The sequence below is a fragment of the Sorex fumeus genome, unplaced genomic scaffold (genome assembly GCF_029834395.1).
Source record: "Sorex fumeus unplaced genomic scaffold, SorFum_2.1 ptg000007l, whole genome shotgun sequence".
In the NCBI taxonomy this organism is placed as follows: domain Eukaryota; kingdom Metazoa; phylum Chordata; class Mammalia; order Eulipotyphla; family Soricidae; genus Sorex; species Sorex fumeus.
Genome location: NW_026606064.1, coordinates 51,091,627 through 51,113,723, shown reverse-complemented (window position 1 = coordinate 51,113,723; position 22,097 = coordinate 51,091,627). Strand labels below are relative to the sequence as shown.

General features: G+C 49.2%; 2 protein-coding genes across 3 annotated transcripts in view; one reads left to right on the top strand and one right to left on the bottom strand.

Moving 5' to 3' along the window:
* The window catches only part of CAPN2 (calpain 2), a 58,370-nt gene extending 49,931 nt beyond the window's left edge, over positions 1-8,439 (top strand). The window contains exons 17-21 of the mRNA XM_056131336.1: positions 119-187; positions 1,233-1,311; positions 3,870-3,986; positions 4,205-4,263; positions 8,070-8,439. Coding sequence (XP_055987311.1) covers positions 119-187; positions 1,233-1,311; positions 3,870-3,986; positions 4,205-4,263; positions 8,070-8,093 — 348 coding nt within the window. The 3' untranslated portion in view covers positions 8,094-8,439. The remainder of the gene's footprint in view (positions 1-118; positions 188-1,232; positions 1,312-3,869; positions 3,987-4,204; positions 4,264-8,069) is intronic.
* Positions 8,440-14,193: 5,754 nt separating this feature from the next.
* The window catches only part of TP53BP2 (tumor protein p53 binding protein 2), a 65,966-nt gene continuing 58,062 nt past the window's right edge, over positions 14,194-22,097 (bottom strand). For both annotated transcript variants that reach the window (XM_056132501.1, XM_056132507.1), the window contains exons 14-18: positions 21,148-21,285; positions 20,066-20,199; positions 19,357-19,523; positions 16,858-17,057; positions 14,194-14,926 (exon numbers count right to left, since the gene is read on the bottom strand). In XM_056132501.1, coding sequence (XP_055988476.1) covers positions 14,885-14,926; positions 16,858-17,057; positions 19,357-19,523; positions 20,066-20,199; positions 21,148-21,285 — 681 coding nt within the window. In that variant the 3' untranslated portion in view covers positions 14,194-14,884. The remainder of the gene's footprint in view (positions 14,927-16,857; positions 17,058-19,356; positions 19,524-20,065; positions 20,200-21,147; positions 21,286-22,097) is intronic.

Sequence of the window (22,097 nt, the reverse complement as noted above, 5' to 3'; positions counted from 1 at the left end):
GGGTCTGTCCTTCCCTGGGTACAGGCTGCAGCCCCCAGCTTACCCCATCATGGGCACACGGCAGAGCCTCTAGGCCCCCACAGCCCAGATTCAAGGCACTTTCCTCAACGAAGGCCAGGAGGACGGCAGCGGGAAGCTGGGCCTGAAGGAGTTCTACATCCTCTGGACCAAGATTCAGAAATACCAAGTAAGCACTCAGGAGGGCCCAGGGCAAGGCTGGATCTCAGCAGCATTAGGGGCAGGGCAGCCTCATGGGAGCCATGGCAGAGTAGGGCAAAGGCAAGAAAAGCAAACACTTTTGGATCCATTTGGTTCCAGTTTGAGTCAGGAATCAACTTCTCTTGATTCCTGACTCAAACTGGAGGGTCACTGAAAAAAAAAATCCAAAGGATGTGTGGGGGCCGGAGAGATACAACAGCACACAGGGTGCTTGCCTTGCATGCGGCCGACCCAGGTTCAATCCTCAGCACCCCATATGGTTCCCTGAGCCCCGCCAAGAGTGATCCCTGAGCCCAGAGCCAGAAGGAAGCCTTGAGGGGGACCAGAGCGATAGCATAGCAGGTAGGGTGCTTGTCTTGCACGCAGCCCACCCAGGTTTGATCCCTGGCATCCCATATGGTATTCCAGGCAGTGTCAGGAGTAATCCCTGAGCATCGCTTAGTGTGGCCCAAAAATTTATAAAAAGAAGAAGAAGAAGTAAGCCCTGAGCATAGCTGCGTGTGGCACAAAAACTAACACACAAATGCTGTGTGGCCATTCACTTCCTGCTTTGTGGGTAAGTCAAGCACAGGCTACTGAAGTGAGAAGGTGGGGCCACGTCTTGGGATAATTCATTTTCTGGGCTTATTTGCAAACCAGCTTAGAGATCAGGGCTGGAGAGGTGCTTTTTCCTGCCCAGAGCCATTTGGATATTTCTGACATCATCCGTGGGCCGAACAACACAGACACTCGGAAACGTACAGTCGACAAGTTTCATGTGTGTCTGTCCCGTCACATGCCAGGGCCAGTCTCCCCCGGATTCATGGCCCAGACAGTCCTCACCCTGCCCTAGAGAGAGAGGCAAGATGCTAATTAGCTTCTTCAGGCTGAAACATGAGTCACTGTTCTAAGGTCAGAGCAGAGGCAGAAAGTTGGGCAAAATTTATCCCCACGCAGGACATGGCCCAGAGGTAACCCAGTCACTGTGGGCTGCGCCTGGAGTCCTGGTTCATAGGACAGTTTGTGTGTTTCAGAAAATTTATCGAGAAATTGACGTGGATCACTCCGGGACCATGAATTCCTATGAGATGCGGAAGGCCCTGGAGGAAGCAGGTGAGTCTCACAGCCTTGCTGCAGCCCTTTGGGGAGAACCGGGGGATATGGGACAGTTCAGGTGGGTGTTGCCTCAATTCAGCAACCTCCCCTTCCCCTCTGAAAGACGAAAAGGCAATGCACTTAAGGATGTACCGCCCCATTGCTTTCTCCAATCTATGTTCCCTCCCTCCCAGTGACCTGGAAGGTCACGTGGGTGGAGTTCGTTCTCAGCAGAACCCCCTGCAATCTTTCCAGGGTGGGGGTACTTAGACACAAGTGGGGTGTGTCTGGTGGGGCTAAAGCCATAGTACAGTACATAGTGCAAACTCCACACATAAGGGAGTTTGCCTTATATGTGGCTGACCTGAGTTCGATCCCCAACATCCCACCTGGTTCTCCTGAGCCCCACCAGGGGCGATCCCTGAGCACTGAGCCAAAAATAAGCACCACCAGGTGTGACTCCCCCAAACCAAAAGAATAAATGGGATGTGTCAGCTCCATCCAGGGTTAGACTTTTGCAGAATGAGACGTCAACAAGAGATACAGCTCATAGGAGGTGAAGCATGAACCTGGTTCCTTTGGGGACAAATATGATACTGCAGGTGATTGTCATTGTGCATAGATGAATATGAGGCTGAGGCAAAGCAGCCCCTAATCACTGGCTTCCACGAGAGAGACTGGGCTGGGGAGAGGACTCAAGTGGCAGAGCACATGCCTAGCATGTGTGAAGCTCTGAGTTTGATCCCCTGATCACATGGCCTCTGAGCACCACTGCGGCCCCCAGTACTGCTGGGCATGGCCCCTGTTAAAGTTAACAAGGGCAGGAGATATAGTACAGCTTGTATTGCACACATCCCATCCAAATTCAATCCCCCTGGCATCCCATATGATCCCCTGAGCCCCCCCCCCACCAGGGGTCATCCATGAGCACAGAGCCAGGAGTAAGCCCTGAGCATCGCCAGGTCCCAACACAAATCCAACCCAAAAGAAAAAACAACAACAAAAATTAATGACCAAACACGCCTTTCTCTCTCAGAGCAGAACCAGTACAAACCCCAGGCCAGGTAGAAGGGAGCCTCCTTGCTGCCGTTAGTGGTTCTTCTGCCATGCTGGGTCACCTGCGGTGTTGCCAGGATCACAGGCTGTGGGGATGAGGGGTGGGGAGTGGGATTCTCGGGTGCAAGTGGGGCACTTGCTGCTTGTTCATTTAGACAAGCAGCTTTCCTTGGGGCTGGGGAGAGAGCAGAATGGACTGAACCTTGGCCTTGTGTGCCGGAGTCCTGGGCTCCATCAGCAGCACCACACGGCAGTGAACCCCAAGCACAGGGTCAGGATCAGCCTCTCCTGGGCAACCAGCGGGTGTGGTCCCTCACAAATAAACAGTCAACCAATAAATATTCCCCAAAACATGTATTTACAGGGATACCACCACCTTCTCCCAACAGGTGGATGGAAGGAGGGGAGAAGGGAAAGGGGGATGTTTTCAGGCACACATTTCTCATGCAGCCCACTACCAGATGGCACCAGGGAAGTGGGAAATGCAATCTTGACTCTGGGCAGCCTGGACCCATAACAAGTTTTATTTCTGGAGGCTGGACGGTCCAGTGGGCAGGGTGCTTGCCTTGCATGCGGCCCACCTGGATTTGATCCCTGTCACTACATATGGAGCTTTGCCAGAGGTGATCCCTGAGTACAGAGCCATGGGTTATCTCTGAACACCCCTGAGTGTGCCCCAACATCCCTTCCCAAATTATCACAAAAGAAAAATTCTATTTCTGGGACCAGAGAGACAGAACAACATGGAGGGCACGTGCCTGGCATGTGGCTGACCTAAATTTGGTCCTTGGCATCCCATAGGGTCATCCCACTCCTGCCAGGTATGGAATCCCTAAGCACAGAGCCAGGAGTAAGCCCTGAGCACAGCCAGGGCTGGCTGAACCCCTGCTCCCAAATTATATTTCTATGGTAAAGGGTGGGGGGAAGTTCAGTTTCCACGCCATTTCTGCAATGGGTGTTCAGGATGAGTCTAGTTTCCACACGGAGCCAGCACTAAACAGGGGCGTAGGCCCAGATAACCCCCCCATGCTGCAGCTGGCAGGCCAGAGGCATGAGGGATTTAGCCCAGCGGGAAGGAGAGCAGTAGGCAGAAGAGAAAGTGTGGAAGGAGAAGCACTGGCAGAAGGCAAGCATCAAAGTGTCAAAGCAGCCGCAGGGCAGCCAAGGGGCAAAGCACTGTAGCACTGTCCTCCCGCTGTTCATCAATTTGCTTGAGCGGGCACCAGTGACGTCTCCATTGTGAGACTTGTTGTTACTGTGTTTGGCACATCGAATACGCCATGGGGAGCTTGCCAGGCTCTGCTACTCTCGGTAGCTTATCGGGCTCTCCCCGAGAGGGGTGGAGGAATCAAACCCGGGTCGGCCATGTGCAAGGCAGATGCCCTACCCACTGTGCTATCGCTCCAGCCCAAGGGACAAAAGCAACTGTAATTGCCCATGAGATTGTCACAGACCCCATGCAGAGCTGGGAGTGAGCCAGTGAATACAGGGCGTCAGCTGGCCTGTCCCTTCCACTCCAGGTTTCAAGCTGCCCAATCAGCTGCACCAGGTCATCGTGGCCCGCTTTGCAGATGACGAGCTCATCATCGACTTCGACTGTTTCGTCCGGTGCTTGGTCCGACTAGAAACCCTGTTCAGTGAGTGGCTCTCTGTGGGGATGACCCCACTGTGACTCTCCGGGTCTTCCAGGGCCCGCCTGGCCCAGAGGAGCATCCACTCCCTGGAAATGTGTCCTTTACCTGGGCAGAGGGAGGAGAGAGAATCACTGGTCACGCTCTGATGAGATCAGGGAGTTGGGTCCCGTGGCCTCTGGTTTAGCCTGTTCACACAGGACACCTTCTTTCTTCCTCCACAGAGATATTTAAGCAGTTGGACCCTGAGAACACTGGAACCATCGAGCTCAACCTTATCTCGGTGAGTCTCCACTATTACCTTACTGCTCACTGGATGGGGCAGACATATGGCTTTCGGGCGATAGAGCTCTCTGGCTACAGACTTTTTGTTTTCATTGCTTATTTGGGGTAGGGGGGATTCAGGGGCTCTTCCTGGCTCTGTGCTCACTAGTGCCCTCTGGTGGTGCTGAAGAGACCACATGTGGTGCTGGGTACTGAACCAGGGTTAGCTGTGTGCAAGGCAAATGCCTTCACCTCTGGAATGCCTGTGACCTTTTTAATTTTTATTTTATTTATTTATTTGCTTTTTTGGTCACCCCTGGCGATGCTCATGGGTTACTCCTGGCTGTGGACTCAGGAATTACTCCTGGAGGTGGTTGGGGGACCATGTGGGATGCTGGGAATCGAACCTGGGTTGTCATGTGCAAGGCAAGTGCCCTACTTGCTGTGGTATCGCTCCAGCTCCCTGGGACCTTTGGAAAAAAGATTTGCTTTGAAAAATCTTTTGTTTAGGGACTGGAGTGATAGTCCAGTGGGTACGGGGTTTGCCTTGCACTCAGCTGACCCGGGTTCAATCCCCAGTATCCCATATGGTTCCCTGAGCACCACGAGAAGTAATTCTGTGTGCAGAGCCAAGAGTCACCTCTAAGCATAGCTGGCAAACCACTAAAAAAAATTCTTTTAGTCAGCCAGGTGCTGGCCTGCAATTGGTTCTAATATCTCACTATGCACTTCTATATGCAGTTCAGGGCGTAGGGCTTACTCCTTACTCTGTGCTCAGGGGTCACTCTTGGCAGTCTCAGAGGACCATATGGGGTGCCAGGGATCACCACAAACTTGGTCAGCAACATGCAAGGCAAACACCCTACCCACTAATATTATCGCTTGGGCCCCCTTATTGATTCTTGAATCTAAGAAAAGACCCCTGTCTCTCATCCCAGCAGCTCTGTCTAGGGCGGAGCACACATTAAAAGGGGGTGGATATGGGCTGCCACCAGAAAGTGAGCGTCTGATTAGCATGCTGAGGAAACAGTGGTTATGTAAACTCTTTGGAGGCCATTCAAGTGGGTTTGAGGAAGATCTGGCCTTCTCAGAAGAGAGCCACTGAAAAGACTTTCTGAGCTAATTGCTTTTCTCTACTTCCTCCCCCTTTCAAATAAACAGCAGTAAATGAGTTCCCCGTGTATAGTTAGTTAAAGCCCCGGCCATGCCCACCTCTGAAATGAGCGTCCACCCAAATTAACTTGGTAAACACCCCTTCCACAGAAGATCAGAGTGTAGAATGTTCTCATCTCATTCCCAAAAGACAGAAAGTTCTGCAAAGCCAGAAGCCAGCTAGGCTACTTCCACGCTCCTCTGGCCGCCCGGGTGCCATTCTGCAATACTCAGGGGGGCTGAGCGTGGAGCTTGCGGCTGTGTGCCTAGGCTGCAAAGGGCCAGGAGGGGGTCCAGCACCGGTGGGAGGGGTAAAGCTCCCACAGTCCCTGTGTTGCAGAGGGCTGGGCGCAGAGACAGGGTATGGGGTGGGAACCTTCCCTGGATTTTGAGCTTAGCAGCAGTTATTTAATTGTTCAGCTCTGGTCCGGTGCATTAAAAGAAACTTCAGTTAACTGAGAATTGATTTCAGCTGGTTTTATACTCACTTGCTTAAAACTCTAGGAAGGGCCCAGAATGATGGTACAGCAGGTAGGGATTTTGCCTTCCATGAAAAATCCATCCTGACCCAGGTTCAATCCCCGGCATCCCACGTGGTCCCCGAGTCTGCTAGGAGTGATCCCTGAGCACTGCCAGGTGTGACTTTAAAACAAAACAAATACCACTAGGTAGAGCCGAAGCAACAGTACAGCTGGTAGGGTGTTTTTTAGCACACGGGTGAGCTGGGTTCGATCCCTGACACTACATACAGGTTCGATCCCTGAGTACTGCAAGGCATGAGCCTGAGCAAAGAGGCAGGAGTCAGCCCTGATCACAGAGAGCTACGGCCCCCAAACAAAATAACTCTAAGTAATCTCTGAGATCTCAACTCAGGGATTATGGAACATGTAACACGCTGCCTGTTACATTCTGGAGCTCTAGACTCTTTAGCAGCCTTTTTTGTTTTGGAAGTCGGGTGGAGGCAGGAAGGGGGATGCCCTGCAGTGCTCAGGGGCTTTGTGCTCAGGAGTAAGCCCTGGTGGTGCCGGAGATTGAACTGAGGCAGCCGCAGGCAAGGGTCTTAAGCATGGCCCGATCTCTCCCACTCTGTCATTCTTGTTTTGTTGAGTTTGGGTCACAGCTGCTGGTGCTCAGAGAACCAAACCACCTGCTCCTGGGCACCACAGGGTCTCCTGAGCAGCGCCAGGTGAGGTCCAAGGGTTGGTGCTGGGGGCTTCCACATGTAAATTATGCAAATTGTGCCCTTTGGCCCCTTTGAACTCTGACCCCCACCCAATAGGATAGAATAAGGATCGTTGTTTCCTCTTGTTTTCCTTTGTTGGCAGAGCCAGGCATTGAACCCAGGGCCTCACACATACAGAGTGCTCAGCCATTGAGCCACTTCCCTGGCCCCTTCACCCTTCTCACCAGTATCCACAGGCCTGTGCTGGCCTCCTCAGGCGTCTCCTCTCCTGTCCTCTGACAATCATCTTCTCCCTGGTTTTGCCCCTTTTGCCTCTGTCAGTCTCAGAGACTTTGCTAAGCATGAGCCACATCTAGAACATCTGCCTGGGGCTGGGCAGGTGCTTAAAGGACTGGAATGGTAAGAAGTGGGGCTCCAGTGTGATCCCAGGCACCACGCTGTTTCCCCAGCACTACCAGGAGCAACCCCCAAACACCAAACCTAGATTAGACTCTGAGCACCACAAGGGGTGCGGCTCCCGAACAGCCCTGCCTATCTGGGGGCTGCAGGGCCACCCATGGTTGCAGGCTGCATCACTAGGCTGGTTTGCCAAAGGCCTAATGTCCAGCCCAGTCCTGAGCCAATTCCATCAGGGTTGGGTTTTGGGGTGGGGTTTGCTGGAAGTTGTGGAGTGGGGTATATACCTGGCAGTGCTCAGAACTTATTCCTGGCTCTGTGCTCAGGAATCACTCATGGTGGTTTGGGTGGCCATATTGGGTGCTAGGAATCAAACCCAGGCGGTAAAGGTAAAGGTAAAGGCCCTCCCGTTGATCATCGATTTGCTCAAGTGGGCCCAGAGACTTTGTTGTTACTGTGTCTGGCATATCGAATACGTCACGGGGAGCTTGCCAGGCTCTGCCGGGCGGGCGAGATACTCTCGGTAGCTTGCCGGGCTCTCCGAGAGGGGCGGAGGAATCGAACTCGGGTCGGCCATGTTGGCTGCATGCAAGGCAAACGCCCTACCGCTGTGCTATCGCTCCAGCCCTAAACCCAGGTGGGTTATGTGCAATTCAAACACCCTCCCCCCTGTACTATAGCTCCGCTCCCCAAGTCTGTTAGAATCTGGTTTCGAGCTCCCAGATGTAAACTTACAGTTGAAAGCTACAGTTGAAGGGATATCTGCACCCCTGCTCACTACCAAGCAGTCCCCAGAGGCAGAGGGGGGAGCACGCCCCTTTCCAGGCTATCTCAGGGTCACCCTCACATCTGGCAGTCAACCTTGTGACAGTGGAATCTGATCCAAACTACACAGACCCACTGGCCTGTAAAAAGTGAGGACGCTAAGAAATCAGTCTAGAAAAAATATAGCTAGTACAGCAGCAGCTGAACCCTGGATTTTTCTGGTATAATTATCTGTCTTGGAATAGTTTAGAGCCAAATAGCTTTTGAGGGCTTTCATTTCATTGTTAAAATGGTCAACCCAACTGACCTGCTTTTCTGCTTCTTCACAGTGGCTGTGTTTTTCTGTACTTTGAAGTTATCATTAATCTGCCCGAAGACTTCCGGAAAAGGAAACTCAGCTTTGGACTCAACTTCCACAGAGAATTATTTTTTATTTTAACCTGGACCTTGAACTTGAGGGAACATTTACTTAAACTGATACAATACTATTTGAGATAGAACTTACAGTTATCTAAGGGCTGCATATCACTATACTGAACCCACGCCAGGCACTTAACCCTCCTTAAGTTCAAAAGGAAGCTTGGAACCTCATAGATATTTCTGACTTCCACACACACACCTGTCTGTAGCCATGTTACATCAGAAAAATAATGCAGGGACTTATTTATCAGCTGAGCAAACATTAAATCCTCCTCAGGACACAGGGTCTTTTTTGCTGGGAATATTTGAAGCAATTTTGAGTTTAAAACTGCAACCGTGGAACTTACTCCACAGCAATAAAGGAGAATAGGCCCTTTGGCAAAATCAAAGTTCTGTCGCCTTGCAGAGAGACTTGTTAAGGCACCTCAGAAGTTAGGGGAAGAAGAAGATTCAAGCACTGGTCAACCAGACAGAGGCTAGGAAGCTGATAACCAGGATCCATTCCCATTCAACTCTGAGGCGAGGAATTGGCTGGACTTAGGCCCCGAGAGTTACCAGTACCAAGAGAACTCTGCTCTTGATCCGCTGAAGCATTCTGCTCAGCTCACACGGCTGATTTGCAAACCAATTCTCAGGAAAGACAAAATGATTCGTTTGTTGCCCACATCCAACCCTCCAGATCTGTATCACCTCTAGGGAATGTGCATGGGGTAAGGAGATGGTGCCTGGGATGAGGAGACGGAGTGTGAAGGACATTGAGGGGACCCGATGAAAATGACACGAGCTTGTTTTCTGGCTTCCCTGGGGAAAATGCTAGCAATGTTATTGAACTATTGCCTTATCTTCTACACATACTGTTCAATAAAGATGCCTGGGCCGAACGCACGTGCTGGCTGTTGTCCCAAGCACAGCTGTCATGGCCCATCTCCCATAAGTGTGCTCTGTTACCTCCTGGATGGGGCACACATGCCGGGTGACCTCATTTCAAAGTGCAGCCCTAGAAGGTTTCTAAACTCTGCTTCGGAATCTCTGGCCATTTCCCTGCTGCTCTGTAGTCTCTCAAGGACCCTGGGGCCCGTTCCCCCTAAACCTGCCTGCTACCTAACCCTCTAAACCACCCTTTGGACAGTTCCCTGGATGTGAAGGCTAAGACAGGGAGCTGAGCAAACAGGCATACCAGAAGGTCCTACTGCTGGCCCTCCCAGAGGAATCACAGGACACTGGAAGGGCAGAGGCTGCTGGATTCCCAAACCCCACGTCACTGAGTTTGAAGTTCCTCTTATCCAGGGGTTGATGGTGGGGGTCCTAGAGAGCAAGGGTCTGTGGAGACCCTTCTATTCTGCAGGGGTTAAGGATGGAGGAGCAGGCCAGACCCATAGTACAGTGGGTACGATGCATGCCTTGCATGCAGCCGACCCAGGTTCAATCCCTGCCCATCACATGATCACCCAAGCCCCACCTGGAGTGATCCCTGAACACAGCCAGTGTGGCCCAAAAAGCCAAAAAGAAAAGGGAGAGAATGACCTAGTATTCTGAGTTCCTCTGCCTGACATTTGTCCCTGCTGAGGTTACCAGGAAAAAGGTTGTGAATCAGCTCAGCTTTGTGACCTGCAGGAAACTCCCAAACCTCAGCCCTCACGGCTTCTTCCTCCCTCCAACCCATAACCAAGCTCCATGTGTAGGCCCATCACTCAGCGAGTCTGCTTCCCTGGTGGTTGAGCGTGTACCCTGGGCCGTACACACCCTGCACACATGGCCGCCCTCTTGCCCGAGATGCAGCCTCCCCGCGGCTTCCCAGGAGCTGGAAGCCCACCTTCCCTCCAGCCCCTTCCCACGGTCACGCTTCCCAAATGCTGCTCTGCAACTGTGGTCCTTAGACATTGGTCCCCTGGTGGAGAAAGATTGGAAACCACTGGCTCTGCTGCCTTCGTTCTAACTGAAGGTCTGTGGACAGGTCGCAGGTGTAGAAAGGTTGGGGAACACTGATCTGCAGACTGGTGATGCTGGAACCTTCGCTTATCTCATGCCCTCTCCTGCCTCTCCTTGCATATGCTCCCCTCCACTGCTCCCCAACTTAATCCGTGGGGGTTGGAGAGAGAGTACAGTGGTAAGGGTATTTATCACGCATGAACAGCTAACGTGACTTCAATCCCTGGCAACCCATGGTTCGCCCAAACCTACCAGAAGTAAGCCTGAAGCACCACTATGTATGGCCTGAAACCACCTTCTCGTCAAAAAATCTAAAATGCCTCCATGGCTCCAATGCTTTCCAACTCTGAGCACAGGTAAAGCTTCCACATTTAAGCTTCTTCAGCAGCTGCCAAACTTGTCAAAAATTGAAACAGAGGCTGGAGGGATAGTATAGTGAGTAGGGTGCTTTCTTTGCATGCAGCTGATCTGGATTTGATCCCCGGCATCCCATATGTTCCCCTGAGCACCACCAGGAGTGCTTCCTGAGTGCAGAGCCAGGAGGAACCCCTAGGCATCACTGCATATTGCCCAAAAACTAAAAAGAAAAGAAAAAAAGAGAAATGTTCCTCTACCATGAAATTGGAACATTCCTCTACCATGAAGACAAAACCCCAGCAACACTGATGAGCCACAAGAAATATGAAGCGGCCACGTGCTCCATAGGAACATGGTGGACAGATGCCATGATGAAAAATTATACAGACATCCATACCGAGGGAAGGACAGACTGGAACTGGGTTGGAAAATCATGAATAAAATTAGGATGAGCTATGGTAGCTGCCCTGAGTCATTTTCCCTTAAGGGTTTTCCTAACCCTCCTTTTGTACTTTTCTTTTTTTTTTTTTTAAGTTTTTGGGTCACACCCAATTGTGCGCAGAGCTTATTTCTGGCTGTGTGCCAGAGATCACTCTTGGTAGGCTCAGGAAATCATATGGGGTGCCAGGAATTGAACCTGGGATGGCCATGTGCTAGGCAAATGACTGAACAATTGCTGTTCTATTGCTGTACAGTCTACCTGCTGCACTATTGCTCTGACCCTTATTTTGAAATATTTCTATAAGGGACATTGACAAATCTGATAATAATTGCAAAGAGAAGTGACATCCCACATTTAACACTAAGGTAATAAAATAGATGACCATGTTTTCTTAATTCTCACACCTTCTTTCATACATCTGTGCCTGTCTTTAAATTGCACCCACTACCCTCACGTACAGGACTTGATAGTTTTCCTCAACAACACTTCCGACTACGCTACAAAGCTCAGGAGACTTGCATGCCCCACAAAGCCAAAGCAGGTATTAATCATCACAGGAGCCAGGACTAGACTCCACGTTGTCTAGTTGCTGTGGCTTGTACAACAGTCACTAGCTCCGTTCCCAGGTGAGACGTGCCCCCACTGCTGTATCCAGGCCATGCACAGCGGCCCAGGATTCTGCTTCCTGTGTTTCTAGAAGCCAGGCCCTCATTTCCTTACCACCGTTGGCTGGGGTTTCTCTCCGCTTCCTTTCTCAGGCTCAGGACCCCTCCCGTCCTCAGAGCCAGCCGAGGCAGGCTGCATGCTTCTCTGTCTTCCCAGCTTTCCCCACTGCTGCCTCCTCTGTGAGCAGCAAAGTTTGTGTGCTCCCATCTGGGCCACACTGCAGAACCCACGATACTCGCCTTGTTTTAAAGTCAGCTGATGAGTAAACGGAATGAAAGGTGAAAAGCCTCTCACAGCAATACCTACATTAGTGTTTGTTTGAGTCAACAGGCCTCTGTGTCAGCTCAGGCTTTGGTAACAAAATACCAGACTGAGACGCTGGAACAGCAGACGTTTGCTTCTCAAGCTTCTGGGAAGGCGGGAAGGGCCAGAGCAGGTGCTGGCGGGGCTGTCATGCTGTTTTGCTACTTGATGGCAGCCTTCTGCAGTCCTCAGAGGCTAACAGAACGGAGGGGGCTCTGGTCTCATCCTCCTTTTAAGGACATTAGTCCTCTGATGGGGACCAACATGACCTCAGGGAAACCTAAGTGACCCCCAAAGGCCTTCCCTCCTAATAAGTGGGAACAGGACATGGGGAGGGGGTTTTCAACACAAGAATTTTTAGTTCATGAAATTTGCTTGTAAGTGGATGGACACGGAGAGAATCATGCTGAGTGCAATGAGGAGAGGGAAAGGGACAGACATAGAATGACTGCACTCATTTGTGGGACATAAAAACAAAAACAAAACAAAACCAAGAAAACCAACCACACAGTAGGAGACTAAAACCCAAAGATAGTAGAAATGAGGCCAGGAGGACTGGTCCATAATTGGAAGCTTAACTTAAGTGTGGGGGAAAGGGCAGTTAGGATAGAGAAGGGACCACCACGGCAATGATAGTTGGAAAGGATCACTCAGGATAAGAACTGAGTCCTGAAAGAGGTAGAGGAATATACATGATAATTTTTCAGTACCTGTACTGCAAACCATAATACCCAAAAGGAAAGAGAGAGAATGAGAGAAAGAGAGAGAAAGAAGAAAAGTCCCTGCCACAGAGACGGGAGGGACACTGGTGGTAGGAAGTGTACACTAGTGAAGGGATGGGTGTTGGAGCATTGTATGACTGGAACCCAATCATGAACAACTTTGTAACGGTATATATCATAGTGATTCAATTTTTTTTTTGAAAAAGAATTTTTAGTGGTCATTAAAATTTGGTTAGCACTGGGGAGGGGGATGAATGTGGCAGGGGGACTGGGGAAAGGAATTATCTTAAAAATATTAGCAATGGAGCTAGAACAATAGCACAGCGGGTAGGGCATTTGCCTTGCATGCGGCCGACCTGGTTTCAATTCCCAGCATCCCACAAAATCCCCCGAGCACTGCTAGGAGTAATTCCTGAGTGCATGAGCCAGGAGTAACCCCTGTGCATCGCTGGGCGTGACCCAAAAAGAAAAAAAAAATTAGCAAGCAGACAATGGCACAGGGGCAGGGCTTGGCTGACCTGGGTTCAAATGCCCAGGATCACATATCAACAGGCCTCTCTGGCATCCACATGTTCTCTCCTGAGCACTCTCTGGGGTAATTCCTGAGCACAGAGCCAAAAGAGCCCAAGGTGTGGCCCAACCCCACCCCCCATCCACCCCTCACCCCAGCAAATGCTACTGTAGAAGGAAGGAAGGAGCGGATGGGGTAACTGCCAGGGTTCTCAGAGAATAATAAAACCAAGATGCTATTTAAGTTACTCTGGCATTAATCTTTAAAGTAGCCAAAAAAGCATTATGGCTGGACCCAAAATGTGGACACAGACCTGAGGTCTGAGAGTTCTCAAACTGGCCCCATCACAGGCCTAAAGGCAGCTGGACAGCCCTCCACCCTGTCCCCAGAAATGCTCCAGCAGTCACAGAGTAGTGACAAGGACATGGAGGCTGACCATGGGAAGTTCCAAGCCCTAACCTGAAATAACACAAAACTTTTAAATGATCTATTAAGAGGCTCAGAGTAAAGGTACAAGTCTCTATCACTGTGGCGTGACCTCTAAATAGTTATTTGTTTGGGGACCATAGTTGCGATGCTCAGGGCTTACTCCCTAGCTCTGCACTCAGGGATCACTTCTCATCGGGACCTGGGGACATGGGGTGCCAACGACTAAAGCCGGGACAAGCGCATGCAAGGCAAGCTTCTAAGGCTGTCCAAAGTCTCTAAAGTGTTTGAAAAACAAAACAATTCCCTATCAAAAATGACTACCAAACTCTCAAATGGCAACACTGAGTTTTCTGAAAACAGTAAAATACTTCTTACACTTAATTATGTAATGTCAAAGAACTTGGTATTTCTCAGCTGAGTAAGAAATTCCAATGGTTGGGGGCCAGAGTGATAGAACAGTGGGTAGGGCATTTGCCTTGCACATGGCCCACCTGGGTTTGATCCCCAGTATCCCATATGGTCCCCCAAGCACCTCCAGGAGTGATTCCTAAGTGCAGAGACAGAACTAATTCCTGAGTATCACTGAGTATGATCCAAAAAAAAAAAAAAAAATCCCAATGGCTCATCAATTTCAAACAAGATTATTTAAAACATCAAAAATGACACATTCTGTGTCCAAATGTTTAATTTTATTACAACTGCTTTCAAAGTCAGCTAGTAACATGACAAACACCATGGGGAGGTCTACAGTAAGTCTATAATTTCCAAGATACAAAAGATAATAAATATAGATTCAAATTCAGCCTAAAAATGAGATTCTAAATCGCATCGCCTATATTGTAGATCAGGTTCAATAGTTCAAATATTTGTATAAATCTTAAGCAGCTACAAGAAGTCACGTAAGAAAGTTATTGTGCACTGGTAACCAACTAACAGCTCTTCCCTGACAATAAACAAGCATTCAGAAACTTCTAGCCTTCGCCCGAAAGGGTGCCCCAGTGGGGGTGGTCCCAGTGAGGGTGCGGGGAGCACAGGTTTGCGGGCCGAGAAGCACCAGTGAGGCAGGATATCCAATGGCATCCCAGGTGCCACATACACGGTCCTATTTCTGACAGGAAACACGATTGTCAGTGTGTATCTTTCCCAGCATCGCCTTTATCTTGGGCTAGTGGACTCAGCGCACTCAGGACCTCTGCTTCATCATGCTGAATGTCCTCCACAAACAGCACATCCTCCCATCCTTCATTTGCTTCCAGAGCCAAGGAGCGTGGTTATTGAGTCTCATCAAATGCTTGCCAGGAACAACCATATGACTTTTTTAGTGATAACAGATTCATTCTTCATGTAATCGATTCCATGACCATCTCACGCCAAGCTCCTTTGTCTTGGTTTAATTCTTGGATATAGCTGCAAGAGAGTTTTAAAAACATATATGCATACCATATTAACTCAGAAGGACAAAACCACAAGAAATTCTGTGGAAGGGGGTCTGGTATCACAGCAAAGGAATCAAAATGAAGACAAAGCCTCATTTCTGCCACGTGAAGCACCCAGCGCTACCCGGATATGCAGAGAAACACATTTAGCAACTCCTCTCAAAAGACAGGCTGAGGTCACCAAAACTCTGAAGCATGTGGTGACACTACCACATTCAGTGGCAGAAAGAGGTCTCTGCGCATTAATTTAATCTGTGCCTCCTGCAGCAAATCAAGTCTAACAAGGAATACCAAGTCGTGAGGGCTTGCATTCCTGAGCAAAAGATAAGGTTCCTCTCTTTCTCCACAAAGAATGTAACCAGGGTACCTCACCACTTAAGGCTTCAGGATCCAAATTCCACAGAGGAGATTTCAAGGAAGGATAAGTGCAGAGTTTTGTTTTGGGATTTTCTGATTTTTTTTTTTTTTTTTTTTTTTTTTTTTTTTGCTTTCCAAAACAAAGCCAGAGAGGAGAGTGTTAATGATATTCCAAAGATCTCCTTCTGGAAACCCAAAACAAGTCAAACTAGTAATTGGACTCAAAAAACCCCTCAGACAAAAGGAAAGAAAGCAGAGTCTGACTTCCAAGACTAAACTAGCTGGTGGGCCAATGTTATACAAAGGCTTCTTTTTCTGAGAGAAGCTGGCCCGATATAAGTTTCTAGACTCACATGTGACCCTTGGCTAAAAATGTAGTATTTGTGCAATTTCCTTTTCTAAAAAGGGCTAAAGAAACAGCAAAGTATAGAGGCCACTTCTACCGAGAAAAGATCTGCATAGGAATTAGAACACTGGAATGTCAGACTGAAATGCAAGCCTTCAGTCCCTCCACGGGGCTGCTTTCAGCAGAGCCTTCTGAGAAGCACACAAGGCAGAACTCAAGAGTCGGCCCTCGGCTTCCAATCACTCTTGCGATATTTCTGGAATCACAGAACCTCTTTGAAAATTAAAAGGAACGTTTCAAATAAGCAACATGCTCCTAGGAGCTAGCTTCCAAGAGGTAGCAGGGCTTTCCCCAGATAAGAAACTTAGAAAAAGGAAATGCATTTGGCTGCTGCTGTTTATTACAGGAGGAAAAGTGACCACAGACAAGAGATTCTTGTCTGGAGCTAGATTTTGTCGAAGCAAAACAAGACGGCTAAAAGAGAACCATGCTTATATTTCTACTCTTGTCTGGAAATCTAAAAGCTTTCCTAAAAGTTTCCACGACCTGATTTTTTTTTTTTTAAAATTTCATGACCCTTTCTCCTTTATGTGCAAGGAGTGTGGCCTCAGCCCCACGGCACTTCCTATGTTTGCTCTCAGGAAGGCAGCCGTTGGGACACATGAGGTCATCTGGGCTCCCACTAGACAAACAACAATGGAGAAAGCAGAGGCAGGAGGGAACCTTCACTGCGCAGGCTCCAGACTGCCAGGTCCTGGCACCAGAACGTGTCCATGGACCAAACGGCCTGGATAGTAAAGCGAATTCACTGACAAAACCTTGCTCACAGCCTTTGTGGAGAAGCTGAGCTCTTAGGGGGCACAGACCATGCCAGTCCAGCAGGGGGGGGACACATCCAGCAAGAAATGTCCCCTCCCTCCCCACCCTCCTCCCTCTTTCAGACTCCTGCTCTGACTGCACAGCAGTCTCAGGGCCTGCCCCCAACCCTCACCCCTCCACTGCCTGTTAGCCAGCTGCCAAGGGCAAGCAGAAGGGAGTGCAAACCATAGCTCCGAACAATGTGCCCAGCCCCCAGACTCCTTGCCCACGCCCCTGGCGGCGGCCTCAGGGCAGACACCTGGCCCTTCCCTCCCTCAGTTTTTCAAGAAGACCCTCTGTGGCACAGGGGAAAAAGCATCCGACGTGTGGGGATCACTCACCCCCAGCAAGTTGCGTGGCACATAGCCCTCCTGGTCATTCAGCCGCGCCCACCACCACTCGATCTCGTCTTCGTCCTCCCTGCGCACGATGGTCATGCAGTCCCCCTCCTTCAGGGGCAGCTCGTCATCGTGCTGAGGCTCATAGTCCCAGAGCGCATAGATGACGCCTCTGTTCATGATGCCCATCTTCTCCTGGACCCCTGCATTCGCAAGAGAGAGACACAGAACAGTGAGCAGCTCAGAGAACTCTGTGCTTAGGGAGTTCTAGAAAGTTCTAGAAAGTCAAAGGGAAAGAAATGGGGGCATGCAAGAATGTCAGAAAAGCTAACAAGGCAGTTGGATGATGCCTCCAAAACTGCCCAGAAAGCACCGTGTAAAACTAATCTGACTCTAAATAGAAAAACTCTTCCAAGTACAGCAAGCAAAAAAAAAAAAAATTTTAAAAATGGGGTGTAGGATACATTTTAAAGGTGAGTAATAGAGCTGGGGAGATAGCTCAGTGGTTGGGGTGCCATGCACGGGGTCCCAAATTTGAAATTTAACATCTGGAAGGGCTCTCCCAGGTAAATACTTCAGGGCCCCAGCAGCTTGGGCCCTGCCACTGAACTCACAGGCCTGGTTGACTGGACATTGTGGTGTGTATGTGTGTGTGTGTGTGTGGCGGGGAGGGTGTTTCTGGCCCCTCTGAGCACTGTTTGCGAGCACCAACACTCCACACACACACACCCCCCCCAAAGGGAGGAACATACCTATCAAATTTCAGCCTACATTTTGTTTTGTTTTGGGGTCACTCCTGGCTGTGCTCAGGGTTTACTGATTCCTGGCTCTCTCAAGGACCACTCCTGGTGGGGCTCAAGATAATTTGGGGTGCTGGGGATCAAACTGGGGTTGGACATGTGCAAAGTGAGCACCTTACCCATTGTACCCACCTTATTCAGCCCCTTTCGGCCTACTCTGAGGTGCAATGACCAAGAAACTTTGAAAATTTTTATTCTTTTTGTAAAACTTAGAAGCCAGTATTGAGACTATTGAAGTTTTCTCTGTTAATTTCCACATGGAGAACAATTTTTAAAAATTACAAGTATTGTTTTGCTATATGTTAGAGAAGAGCAACAAGATAAACAATTTATACATGGCTTTTTTATAAACCTAAATACAGATATTTTGTACATGATCAAAGTTTTCATAGGGCCTACACTAAAATAAAAAATATAAACTACATTGAGGGAAAAATCCTCAAAACGTTCACTTTTGGGGACCGGAACAACAATATAAAATGTAGGGCAGTGGCTTTGAATGAGGCTGGGTTCAATCCCCAGCACCTCATATGGTTCCCTGAGACCATCAGGAGTTATCCCTGAGCACAGAGCCAGGAGTAAGGCTGGAGCACTGCTGGGTATCGCCCAAAGAACAACTACAACAACAAAAAAGAAAGGGAGGAAAGGAGGGAGGGGAGGGGGGAGGAGGATGAAGGAGGGAGGGAGGGGAGGAAGAGAGGGAAAGAGGGAGAGAGGAAGGAAGGGAGGGGGGAAAGAGTGAGGGAGGGAAGGAGCGAGGGAGGGAGGGAGGGAGGGGGGGAAATGATGAGAAGGACCAAGAAGAGACCTTGAGGTTTTCCCTCAAATCCTCTTCCATTTCCTGAGAGCCTGAACACCTGCCAGGGGAGGCCAGAGCCTATCTGGACCTCAGGGCCATGCCTCCAACAGGCACAGAGCTGCTAAGAGCCTGAGAGATACAACAACTTTGTCTCTTTTCACTTCTGCACAAGCTCAGCTAAACAGCAAAGTGAGCCTTTTATATTAAGTCTTTGAAATAAAGTGATTTTTTTCCTAATAAATAAAAAGATCTGTCTTTGTGAAAGAAACCGACTAATCAAAATAAGAAACAGAGAACCAAAGGGGAAAAGGTTCGCTCTGGGGCAGGGGCTGCCGCGCTCTCCAGACGAGCCTGGTTCTTAGGGAAGGAGGGGGGCTGGCTCTCCTACCATTATGCTGTGCTTCCCACACTCCCTGCTGAGGGAGGTGGCTGGGCTGCTCACTTCCATCACTGTCACTGGCAGAGTACCACCTGCCTGTGCAGAGGACCAGCAAGAGCCACCAAAACCTGGCTCGGAGGCTGCTGCCACATCCCAGTCTACCAATATGCAGGGCGACCCCTGAACCAACCCCAGCCTGTTTCTCTGTCTCAGAGAAAAGTGAGTTAGAGTGACAGCACAGCAGGTAGGAAGTTTTCCTTGTACGCGGCCAACCCAGGTTCGATTCCTCAAACCCTCTTGACGAGCCCGGCAAGCTACTGAGAGTATCCCACCCACATGGCAGAGCCTGGCAAGCTCCCCATGGCATATTCGATGTGCCAAAAACAGTAATCTCACAATGGAGACGTTACTGGTACCCACTCAAGCAAATCGATGAACAATGGGAAGACAGTGCTACAGAGAAGAGTAGGAACCAGAGGGACCCGGAAGCAGGAGCTGCGCCAACCCTCGGCCGCATCACGCACCATAGAGAAACTGGGAGCACTGGGTGTAGCCTTCCTCCATCTCCTCACACTTGTCGGCAGCGGTCTGCATGTCGCTGCAGGTCATGGCAAACACGGCGGCCCCCGACTCCACCAGGAACTTGCACACCTGGACGTTGTTGCAGGAGGCGGCGCAGTGCAGCGGGGTCCTGTGAACAGGACACAGTGAGGGGTGCTTTCCGGGCAGCTCTCACAGCCTCTTCTGTCACCTATTCAACCCTCTGGAAAAACTCAAGCCTTGCTTATATTTTAAACATTTTTTTTCCAGGGAGGGACACACCTGACAGTGCTCAGCGTGACTCCTGGTTCTGCACTCAAGGGTCACTCTGAGTGGGCTGTGGGGGACCAAGGGCGGGACCAGGGATCGAGCCCAGGTCAGCTGTGTGCAAGGCAACTGCCCTACCTGCTGTGCAATCTGTCCAGCTGCCAGGTAAAACATTATCTTAAATCAGACCCATCCTACAAAACTCCAAACCCTCTGGGTAAGTGCTCTCACGCTATTTTGCTGTTACAGTTTTCAGGTCACACCCAACTGTGGTCAAGGATTACTCCTGGCTCTGTGCTCAGAGATCACTCCTGGTGGGTCTCAGAGGACCACATGGGGTGCTGGGGGTAGGACCTGACTTGGCCATGTAGCAGGCATGCTCCCGACCCACTGTGCTCTCTCCCCAGCCCCTAAAAGGCATCTTACCATCCGTCGCTATCAGCAGCATTTACATTCACACCAAACTGCACCAGGAACTTGACAATCTCGGTGTGGCCGGCACACACAGCGTTGTGAAGTGCTGTGATGCCTTCGTCATTCGGCAGGCTGGGGTCATCAACCTAGAACGGCAGTCAGCAGGGGCACTGTCACTCAAACTCTCCTCGCCTGAACTGCCACTATTAACTGGCTCCTTAGGAGCAAGAGAACAGAAATAAGCTCTTGAGGTATTTTTTTAAATCATAATTAAGATACACAAGAGCCAAGAAAACTATCCTGAGAATGAGTCTAGAAATAAGATAGACAGGACAACCAAATGATGCAGACAACTCACTATAGAAAGCAGACTGCTTTTAAATCGAGGGAATGGTACCAGAAACGATATACACTTACCGTCATTTCTGTTTACTTATTATCCAATTTCCTACCGCAAATTAGTGTCTAAGGAGAAGTTACACTTGCCACGGAAAGGAAAAGGAAGTCAACTAAAAATATTTTAAATAGCAGGCTTCTGAAAAGCAGGGGCCATCTGTGTCATTTACCACTATATAGTATAAACCCACACATGAGCAAGTTTGGAGAAAAATAGGAAAAGAAAAGAAAGAAGAGAGAAGAAATGAAGAGCAGGAGTGTGGGTGGGGGGTGGGCAAGGCCCAGCAGGGATCTAGTGACCCTCAAGCGAAAATACCTTCTTTTGCATTATTGAAAAAGGTACAGTCACACCTCATACCAAGCACTGCCGGTTCTGGAACATGAACAATAATTCCATGCCAACCTCCCGCCCCCCAAAAAAGAACTCGATTTGCTCGAGCGGGCCCAGTAACGTCTCCATTGGAGACTTTGTTGTTACTGTGTCTGGCATATCGAATACTCTCGGTAGCTTGCCGGGCTCTCCGAGAGGGGCGGAGGAATCGAACTCGGGTCGGCCATGTTGGCCGCTTATAAGGCAAACGCCCTACCGCTGTGCTATGGCTCCAGCCCCCCAAAAAAGAACACAAATCACAAACCCAATGTCCCTACAGAAATGTTACCCAGTTTTCAAACAGAAAGTCCTATGTAAGAAATCATACCTCATAAATAATTCTCTGTACAAGGTCAAATTCTCCCTCCAAAGAGGAATCTAGAAGTAAAGCAAGGGGGTTGAACTTCACCCTCATTCCATGAGCAATCCGCTCTGAGCCAATTTTCCGTAAGTTTGTCCTTTTGCCCTGTCAAGGAAATGCACAGAAAAGTAAGGATCTGGGTGTAAGCGAGGGAGACAAAAACAAAAGGGGAAGAACGGCAGAATGTCTTAAAGGAACTTTAAAAATAGCAAATTCTATTGAAGTCAAACCTAAGTTAGAAGGTGTACAAACATACAGATAAGTGAATTTTCACAAAGCAAATTACACCAATGAAGGCAAGCGAAAGTTAATTTTATATAGCCTAGTGAAATTATATATGTGATATATATTATATATGTATATATAAGGGTACACACACACACACACACACACAGAGATCATGAACTTATCTAAGTGTATAAGCTGGGATTGCAAGAAGGCTGGGTTTCTGTCCAAATAAGGAAGATTGGTATTGAAATAACCTGTCTCAAGTAGCCAAGGAAACCACCGAGACTATGAAAATGGGTAAGAGCATGACTTGGAATTTCCACGGCTAACAGTTATGGAATGTAGCAGCCACACCATTACAGAAAGCTTTGCCTATTCCTCACAGAAACCCCCTTATCATAATTTACAGATAAGAAAATTAAGGCATGAAGTCAGTAAACATCTGAGCTGAGACTAGTCCCATTAATCTGACTTCTCTGAAGCACTCCTTCCTAGGGGAAAGTATATAATTAAGGTAAATAAATGAAGATTAGTCTGTTTTAGATATATCAACAAGGAATCCTGCCAGTTTTTAAATGCTAGCATTACTTTGCATTAAAATCTTAATTATACTCTAAGATATTAGATTAGTCAGGGCTGAAGAGACAACTCAACGGTCCAGAGCACATGCTTTACGTGCAGGAGACTCA